Consider the following 9,851-nt stretch of genomic DNA (forward strand, 5'->3'; position numbering starts at 1 on the left):
GTCAATGGATACGAGATTACATTGAATTGACTGTAAATGCAATGCAAAGCAAACAATAAACAAAGTGACAAATATTTGCAAACATTTAATTGATATTCAATTAATGATCATTTAATGCAATCATAAATTTTGATTGTTTCYTGAGTTTGTAACCATATGTTGATCATTGGTTTCAAAGTTATTGTATGGTCTGATCAGTCGAAGATCAAGTAATTGACACAATAATGGATGAGTTAAAAGTTGTGAAAAACTTCCGTAAATTGCAACCATTGTTAACCAACGAAAAGCTGAAGAACTCAGTTAGACTTTTGGCTATCTTTGGTCACAATGGTTCAGATATTATATTTGCCACAACTAATGATAATGTATATGGCTTTGGAAGCAATCGGTTTGGTTGTCTTGGTTTAAGTACTTGGGATGAAGATATTGATAAACCACAGCTCAATATAACTTTGTCGTCAAAGCAGCTCAAGAATATCTACTATGGTTTTGGTCATTGTATAGGACTTACCAATAGTGGACAGTGCTATTCGTGGGGAGAAAATGAATTTGGACAGTTAGGTATTGGCACTTATGAGACAACAAATACACCGCAACTGATTCAACAGTTAACACATGAGACAATTGTAGACATCAGTTGTGGTAATAGACATACACTAGCGTTGACCAGAAACGGAAGAGTTTACGGATGGGGTCGTCAAACATTTGGTCAGGTTGGCGATGGAACAGTATGTTGGCGACCATTTCCCGTTCTCGTGTCTATTTGTGAAGTTATTGTCTCTCTATCTTGTGGTAAATGTCATTCATTAGGCCTATCAATAACAGGAAATGTATATGTTTGGGGTTTGAATGATTTTGGACAGTTAGGTCGTCACAGAGATAATGATACACAAAAGTTTAGTGATGGTCGGCAAAAGGAGAGAGCGTTTAATCCATACCCGCAACTGATCCCTGGTATTGATTCCATCGTTGTTCAGAAAGCTATGTGCGGTCCTAACCATACACTTCTATTATCAACTGATGGAGACATTTATGCGTGCGGTCTCAATGATTTTGGACAGGTTGGTAATGGCACCTTTCATACACAATACACACCCATCAAGATTAATAGTGATATCAAATTCAATGACATTGTCACTAACTTTGATCACACACTATCTGTTGCCATATCAACTGATGGCCGACACTGGGCCTGGGGTTACACCTATTTTGGCTCAAAGATTACTGCACCACAAGATTTAACCAAATTCACTATCGGATACTCTTTGCCTGAGATTTATGCCAAATATTCTGGAATTTTTAAGACTTATAAAACGATAATTTTTAATGAATCGCCAGATATTATCAAAATTGATCCATTAATGAAAAATATAGTTATGGCAAATAAAAAACAAACTGTCCAACAAAATGATTGTTCAGCAAATACATCAAATATGGAAACATTGGCAATGCCTGTCAATAATAATAATAATAATAATAATAGTTATAATATACCAGAGTCTGCATTTCTTAAACGTATAATACAATTCTTTGACAATCAATCGGACTTTGATTTGGTGTTTGTTTTCAAAGAGGAAGTGATTTATTGTCACAAAACAATTCTTGAGATTAGAAATAAACGTTTCATGAAATCAATGCAACAATACTTAACCAACAAAAATGAGATTCACGTCGAGAACCGATACTCTTATGAAACTATGTTTGCATTCATCCGATACTTGTATTCAATGACACCCGATATTAATCTCGATATTTGCGATCAGTTATTGAATTTATGCAATGCTTTCGGGGAACGGGAGCTTAAGAGTCTGTGTGCAAAGATCTTAGAGTCGTTGATAGATTTAGAGACAATTTGTTTGATATATGAGATGACAGTTAATCACAATTTGCTTTTATTGCAGAAACAATGCTTAGATTTTGCAGTAAAAAACTGGAAAATTGTTTGCAAATCAAATGAATTTCAATTAATGAATGACAAAATATCCAAACAATTGTTTCAATCAATTATTAAATCAAAAGCTTAATCAATGTTTAATTTTTTTTATATTTCTTTGTTAATTAAATGTAACAAATTGTCAACTTATTAAATGTGTGATAAAATTATTGCAATAAAACCATATCATCGACTTTTGTATTTATTAATTAATAATAGGTATGTTTTCTTTGACATAACTGGCCTTAACTATCGGTACTATATTGACCACTTGAATCATGATTTCCATAGCCATTAACATCTTTCATCATATTTAATAACACAAAACGTAAGGATATTTTAACGTAAATTAAATCAATTAATTAGTTTTAATAAGTTTTTATCAATCAATGGGTAATGAGTTTTATATTGAATGCCATCTGTTGTTGATATCATTGACTGAATTCAAGTGTTTCATATGTATTGCTATTTGGGATAAAATATTTATCATTAGATAACCAGTTAATCACTGAATAATCAAATCATTTATTATGTGTTTAAAACATTAATTGAATTAAAAAATAAAAGTATTATAATAATTGAAAAAATTATTACTAAACTGATCCACGAAAATCTGAAAAATTATTTATTTAACCAATTATTGCAATGGTTTATACATTTTTGAACCGCATTTTGCCTGTAAGTCAACTGATCCACAGCTGATCTCTTATTTTTGATAAATTATATATTATTTAAATATTTGATTTAATGTTATTTATCTTATAATTAGTGTACCAAATCATCAGTTCATTTATTATCATCTCTTTCTTTACCTCAAACCTCATCAGTTTGTTTACAAACATTATCCAAAAGACATTATGCTTCTGATAACGGTTTGCATTAGTCAATTGATTTGGGATCAGATGATTAACTGTCTTTGTGTACTAATAGGTAGTGCAGACCTGGTTGTGATCGGTGGGGGTCCTGGAGGTTATGTTGCGGCTATCAAAGCGTCTCAGCTGGGAATGAAGGTTAACCTTTATATTACCTCTTATATCATATATGAAGATATTTAATAGCGATTGTTATTGAATAGACTGTATGTATAGAGAAGAACGACACGTTGGGCGGTACGTGTCTTAACGTCGGGTGCATCCCATCCAAAGCACTCTTACATAACTCACATATCTATCATTTGGCCCATAATAACGATATGAAGAGCCGCGGCATTGAATGTATGTCTGCTATTATGATATAATTGATTAAATAAAAAGCAACGATAATTAAAATTAAAATAATTATTTGAATTATATGACAGTTGATAATTTGCGGCTTAATTTGGATACATTGATGGAACAGAAGCGAACTGCCGTCAAGTCATTAACCGGTGGTATCGCACAGTTATTCAAGAAAAATAAGGTTTGTTTATTAATTACCGATAATAAAAAATTGCATTTGTCTAGTAATAACAAATTTGAATATCATTAGGTGACACATATTAAAGGACACGGCAAGATTACAGGTAATAATGAGGTAACTGCCATAAAAACAGACAACTCTACTGAAGTGGTCAAAACAAAAAACATAATAATAGCTACCGGTTCTGAAGTGACGCCTTTTGCTGGCATTGAAGTAATAAATTTTAAATATTCTTATTATTATATATATTATATAAATATTATTACAGGTATTTTTGTTAATTTTTTCTAAAGATTGATGAGAAACAAATAGTCTCATCTACTGGTGCTCTATCGCTTGAAAAAGTACCAGAAAAACTTATAGTTATCGGCGCCGGTGTTATTGGTCTCGAGTTAGGATCTGTTTGGTCACGATTGGGTGCCAATGTTACTGCTATTGAATTTATGGGACATATCGGAGGCATTGGAATTGATGCAGAAATTTCAAAAAATTTCCAAAAAATTTTGGCCAAACAAGGATTAAATTTTAAATTAAACACTAAAGTTACCGGTGCCACCAAACARGGAGGTAAAGTGCAAGTGTCCATTGAATCAGCTAAAGGGGGTTCACAGGAAACTGTAAGTTTATCTTCTAATATCAAATTTAATGTATTTATATTAATATACCAGTAATTAATTTTTATTACCGGTAATTAAGTTGGAATGTGATGTCCTATTAGTATGTGTGGGTAGACGTCCCTATACATCAAACATGGGTTTAGAAGAGATGAATATAGTAAAGGATGAGAGGAATAGAATCAAAGTTAACTCAAGATTTCAAACCAATATTCCAAAGTATTTCAATGAATTTATTTTATAATTTTCACAATTATCGGTATATTATATTATCGATAATTAAATAAATAATTTTTGTTACGATAGTATCTATGCCATCGGAGATTGTGTTCCCGGTCCTATGTTAGCCCATAAAGCCGAAGATGAAGGAATTGTATGTGTAGAAGGAATTGCTGGCGGACCCGTCCATATTGACTATAATTGTGTGCCATCTGTTATATATACTCACCCGGAGGTAGCCTGGGTTGGAAAGTCTGAGGAAGACCTAAAATCTCAAGTGAGTACCTAATGTTTGTCAATTCATAAAGAAATAGATTTTGATGAAATAATATTATTTTTAGAATGTGGATATTAAAATCGGCAAATTCCCGATGTTGGCCAACAGTCGGGCCAAAACCAACAATGACAGCGATGGTGTCATCAAAGTAATCGCTGACAAGAAAACCGATCGAATACTTGGTGTTCATATGATTGCAGGAGTAATGCATTATTTAAACTTAATTATTATATTTCCTTATTGTTTATGTTTAGTGATTATATGATTAATTATAACACATCGATAATCCTAACATATGCTTATTAAAAGCGTATATAAATTTACAGTATTTACAGTATAAAATATAAATGATTTAAACTCCTTTTCCGCTCTACATATAACCAATTAGGTCGCTGGAGAGTTGATCAATGAGGCGACATTAGCCATGGAGTACGGCGCCTCCTGTGAGGACGTGGCCCGTGTCTGTCACGCACATCCCGTATATAAAATTTCTACTAATTTTATGATTGAATTTTATATTCAATTATTTTTTTATTTTATAGTATTTTGCAAAATTTTAAATAATATTTTTATAATGAATTTTTCTTTTTTTAATTATCAGACCTGTGCTGAAGCATTCAGAGAAGCAAATTTAGCGGCATATTTCGGAAAAGCCGTCAACTTTTAAATGTTAATAGAATTTAATATAATAATTATTATTATCTTATTATAAAATATCTCAATTGGTTGTTAATTTTTGTTTTTAGTTATTTTTAGGAAATGATTAAATTTAAATTAATAAATTATCAATTTTGTGTTGTTTCTCATTGCAAACTCATTGAGAAGTGTTTACTTAATATACAGTATATTTTTTGTGTAATTTCATGTCAATATTTGAAAACAAATTGGTTTATAACAAAAATTGACATATGTTAAAACTCAATGATTATAATTTTTTTCGCAAAAAATCATTTACCGTTTAAAAAATTAACGAAACGAAAAAATAGTGTATTATAAAAATAATGATTATTTCGAGTAGAAGTGTAACGAATGATTAATAATTATTATAATTATAATAATGTGTTGGTTTAAAAAAACAATGAATAAATAAATCATTAACAAATATATTTTTTAAATATTAATAATCTCATTGTTTTTATTTAAACTTATGTCCTCTGAAAGAAAAAATACTTTTATTATATTTTTAAAAAATTTAATTTATTATGCTTTATGTAATAACAAACCCAATTGAGAGCATTAATTAAGGTTTGATGGACTATCCGTTTACCTAAACGTGTGATAACTGGAATATTCCTTAAATAAACTGCAATTTTATTGAACTTTTTTTAGAGTTCCCAAAATCTAAAAAATGATGTCGTATTTCAGGATCTATGTTTAGTTTATATTTAGCCATTAGACCGTTAACATCAAATTACATTATTATTATTATATTAATACTGTTAATAAAGTTATATAACAATTATAATAATGTACAAACTATTAGTGTCAAGTGCTTTATTAGTATGTATATTGATTATATTGTTACAAACTATGCAAATCAATGCCTTTATAGTATGGACCGGCAATTCAACAGTTTGTAACCGTTGTGATGGAGTGGACACCTATTCGGGTCGCAACACAATGTGTTGTTTAATACATAGCAAGTGTTGTCTGTAAGTTAATCTTTAATACATTTTAAGTTCATTTTTATGAAATTAGTTTTATTGATTTTTTATTGATTTAATGTATTAATTAATTGCATACAATTATCTTTTTTATTAGTGATGAAACCATTGATGCTATTGAGGCAATCCGTGCAAATGCCACGACTAGTGCCCCATAAATATAAATATATATAAAATACAATAAATTTATATATCACTAAGTAATAAGCACAACAATTTTTATATATCTATTTTTTCAATATACAAATCAATATTACCATAGTATTTAATTAATTTTATAAATTGTAAATTCGTATATAAATAAAAATTATTGAAAAATAATTAAATAAAATTTATTATTATCTAAAATACAAATTATTATTAAGAAAATTTATACAATTTAAGTAATTCTAGTAAAATTGAAACAAACAGAGTGTAAGTAAAAAAATATTAATGACATAAAAAACCAGTTATTACTAATATGTTATGAGTTGTGAGAAAAAATGTATAATTAAAAAAGCTTTTTAAAAAGTAAACTATTTTTGAATGTCAAATGAACTCAATTTTCTTTAAGGATTCCAAAACCTGTTGTTAAGGGCAGAGACGGTGTGCACACAGATATGCAATGTATATATAAAAAGGAGAAAAAACTCAAAATTAAAGATAAGAAAAAAATGGGACAAAATTTATCAAAATAAAACATAAATCAATTATATAAAAATGAGTACAAAAATTTGTTGTTGATTTTTTTTAATAGATTAACAGATTAGGTTTAATTAAAATCATGGGTGTCATACAAATACACAGACCTGGGTCATTGAGGGCCGACATTTTTTACGTTGTTCAACACATTTACGCGATATTTCATATAATTGAAGGCCAATCATGTCATTCAAATGTCCAATAGTTTTATCAATAATAGTTTCGATAAAATTTTTATCGTTGTCTTCAAAATCTATTGCCTTTTCCTCAATATATGACAAGAGGTCATAACCCTCACGGCTTTCATCATAGGGTTTCAAACCAGTTAATAGTTCGAGTAAAACAATACCAAAGCTAAATGTATCCAGTTTTACACTAATGTCTCCACGATATGCTTCCGGTGCCATGTATATAGTGGTGCCAATTATAGTAGTAGCCAGAGGTGAAGTAGATGTATTAGTCCCGGAGCCACCTATTCTAACTAATCCAAAGTCACCAACTCTAGCATTGAAATTGTCATCGAGTAATATATTTGCACTTTTGATATCCCGATGAACGTATGGTTTTGAATTAAAAGTATGTAAATGACAGATACCYTCTGCGGTTCCCAAAGTTATGCTTAATCTTTGTTTCCAATTTATATATTGTGGCCTATATTGTAGACAATCTTGAAGTGATCCGTTAGACATATAGTCATATACTATAAGAAGTGATGGACCATCTGTTGAAATGCCACGAATGGATAATAAGTTTTTGTGTGAAAATTTAGTCATTACTTTGAGTTCAGAGAGAAATTGCTTTTGAAAATCAACTTTAAGTCGTTTAACTGCAATCGGGTCTTCACTTTGGGTGAATTGACACCGAAATACASCACCAAAAGCTCCCTCACCTAACTTGAAATTATCACTAAAACTATTAGTGGTATTAGAAATATCATTATAACAATATTGAATCAAATTTTCAGTTAAACCATTGACATTATTGTCAGTTTGTATTTTATAACTATCGCTAAAACTAATTTGTGATTCATTTGGTGCCGACGGATCTATTAAGTGATTACTATTAGTATTATATTTATTATCATCAGACAATTGGCACAATTTCATCGATAACTCATTTATATGATAACACTTGTTATCGTTACCTAATTTATCGCATTTATTAGCAGCACTAGTATTAGCAATACTTAATGTACTCATTAACTTATCGTAACATTTTTCATCACTATTTATGAGATAATTGTCATTATTTAAGTTGCTATCAATTGAATGCTCAAAGGATTCAATTTTAAGTACGTCTTTAACTATAAAAAGTGAAGCCCTATATAAATGACAATTATTTAATAGTTTMACCATATCTTCAATTGTGGCTCTCTTTCTACCACTTGTTCCCTATAAGTGCCAATTATTAACTAATTAAATCAAACCTATATTTATGAATGTAATTAAATTATATAGAAATACCCAAAAGTCAATCAAAGCTTGTGTCGGACTCTTTCCTATTTTAATCAGATCCTCCAAAACTGTTATGTTTGAGCTCGAGATCAATAGGCCGTTCCCGTCATCGGGTTTTGGTATAACAGTTGCCAATTGTTTCCATCCATGATTTGTGTCCAACAGTGTCGACAATTGGTGACGATCTTTGATCGACAAATGTCTTAATTCACTCTTAAGTGTTAACTTATCTCTCTGTAAACCGATTGTCKGGACAATACTGTTGTTGTTATATCCATTCATTATTATTGATTATGCCTTTAAGATATCATCAAATATTTTACAATTAACTATAATAAAAAATAATAAAACAATTTCTAAAATCAAACCACTTTTCAAAAAAATTAATCAATGATAAGATAAGAAATTTATTAAAAATATTTTTAATGTTTTAACATTTTTGTGTTGAAAACACAAAAAAATATATAAAACAAAACTTTTGCTTTTTGTTGCGCTTTAAGAGTTATTGCAGTCATTGTAAGCATTGAATCAATTCATATATCAATCAATCGATTTATTATATTTTACACAAAAATAATATTTACATTAAAAATAACAAAAACCCCAAATACTGAAAATATTTATATATGACATATAAATTATATATAAATTGTTTTTAATTTTTTTTAACAAACTTAACAAACCTTATAATTAAATTTGAATACATAAGCAAAGTTTCAGCAAATTTGCAAAATATATATATATATTATATCATATCATATATAACCACAAAATGGTCAACAAATGAATTTTATTAATTTTTATTTAATTAAATATTAATGAATTGAATCATTKGGTATGGTTTTGACAAATTAAAATAAAAACAAATGCATAAAATATTTTTTTATCATTTATTAATCACATAAAAATTAGTTTGCGTTCATTAATCAATTTTATAGCATATATTTTTGACACAATTTAAACAAAAACTTTTGTGTTTACATGAAATACCCATAAATGTCATTATAGTTGTGCAACAATTGTCACATCAATCACTGCATAAACAGTGATACATGTATTACATACCGTATATTATATTGGATTGAATGTCGATTGAAATTATCAACAAAATTATACAATTATTTTGAGTCAAAACAAAACATTAACGCAAAGCCATCACTGGATGTATATATGATTGTGTTGTCGATTGTGTCATATCGTCAACAATAATATCAATTGAATGAATGCATTGCTATAATAGACATCAATAGACATTCAATTGACAATTGATTGCATCACTAATGCATTGATGCTATTGTTGTCAATTGATATTACTGTATATACAGTACTGTATACTCTAACTATTGAACTGTCAATTTGTCATTCAATTGCACTACACGTGCAAACACTATATGTGACGTACTTTGTGTACACGTGTTGTTAAATGCATTGAAAAATTTAATGAAAAATTTGATTAATAATTGACTACAGAGTTGAACGAAAAAAATTGAAAATTAGTTCAATTATTGAAGGCTTTACCCAATAGAGGGAGTGTTGTATTGAGTGTATGTATGTGTAGTGTTGTAGTGCTAGTGTTGTCCCCATTTTCTTCCCCTTCAATGCTTTATTGTG

General features: G+C 29.1%; 3 protein-coding genes across 3 annotated transcripts; 2 read left to right on the forward strand and 1 right to left on the reverse strand.

The window, feature by feature from the left end:
- Positions 1-56: 56 nt before the first annotated feature.
- On the forward strand, positions 57-2,281 carry LOC128961254 (RCC1 and BTB domain-containing protein 2-like). The gene is made up of 2 exons (XM_054307470.1): positions 57-1,940; positions 2,225-2,281. Exons 1-2 carry the CDS (start codon positions 225-227, stop codon positions 2,279-2,281), a joined length of 1,773 nt encoding a protein of 590 aa, XP_054163445.1. The 5' UTR covers positions 57-224.
- Positions 2,282-2,411: 130 nt separating this feature from the next.
- LOC128961390 (dihydrolipoyl dehydrogenase, mitochondrial-like) lies at positions 2,412-5,164 on the forward strand. The gene is made up of 12 exons (XM_054307624.1): positions 2,412-2,611; positions 2,703-2,805; positions 2,864-2,943; positions 3,009-3,147; positions 3,231-3,331; positions 3,401-3,544; positions 3,625-3,948; positions 4,028-4,164; positions 4,252-4,441; positions 4,506-4,643; positions 4,830-4,919; positions 5,043-5,164. The coding sequence occupies exons 1-12, from the start codon at positions 2,579-2,581 to the stop codon at positions 5,106-5,108; spliced, it is 1,545 nt and encodes a 514-aa protein (XP_054163599.1). The 5' UTR covers positions 2,412-2,578; the 3' UTR covers positions 5,109-5,164.
- A 1,392-nt stretch (positions 5,165-6,556) lies between these two features.
- Positions 6,557-9,634, reverse strand: LOC128960889 (interleukin-1 receptor-associated kinase 4-like). The gene is made up of 4 exons (XM_054307047.1): positions 9,306-9,634; positions 8,250-8,569; positions 6,894-8,177; positions 6,557-6,669 (listed from the first exon to the last, which is right to left on the reverse strand). The coding sequence occupies exons 2-4, from the start codon at positions 8,520-8,522 to the stop codon at positions 6,634-6,636; spliced, it is 1,593 nt and encodes a 530-aa protein (XP_054163022.1). The 5' UTR covers positions 8,523-8,569; positions 9,306-9,634; the 3' UTR covers positions 6,557-6,633.
- Between the last annotated feature and the right edge of the window lie 217 nt (positions 9,635-9,851).

The sequence above is a fragment of the Oppia nitens genome, unplaced genomic scaffold (genome assembly GCF_028296485.1).
Source record: "Oppia nitens isolate AA-2021 unplaced genomic scaffold, nextdenovo-longstitch-racon4-pilon3 scaffold5_pilon_pilon_pilon, whole genome shotgun sequence".
Lineage (NCBI taxonomy): Eukaryota > Metazoa > Arthropoda > Arachnida > Sarcoptiformes > Oppiidae > Oppia > Oppia nitens.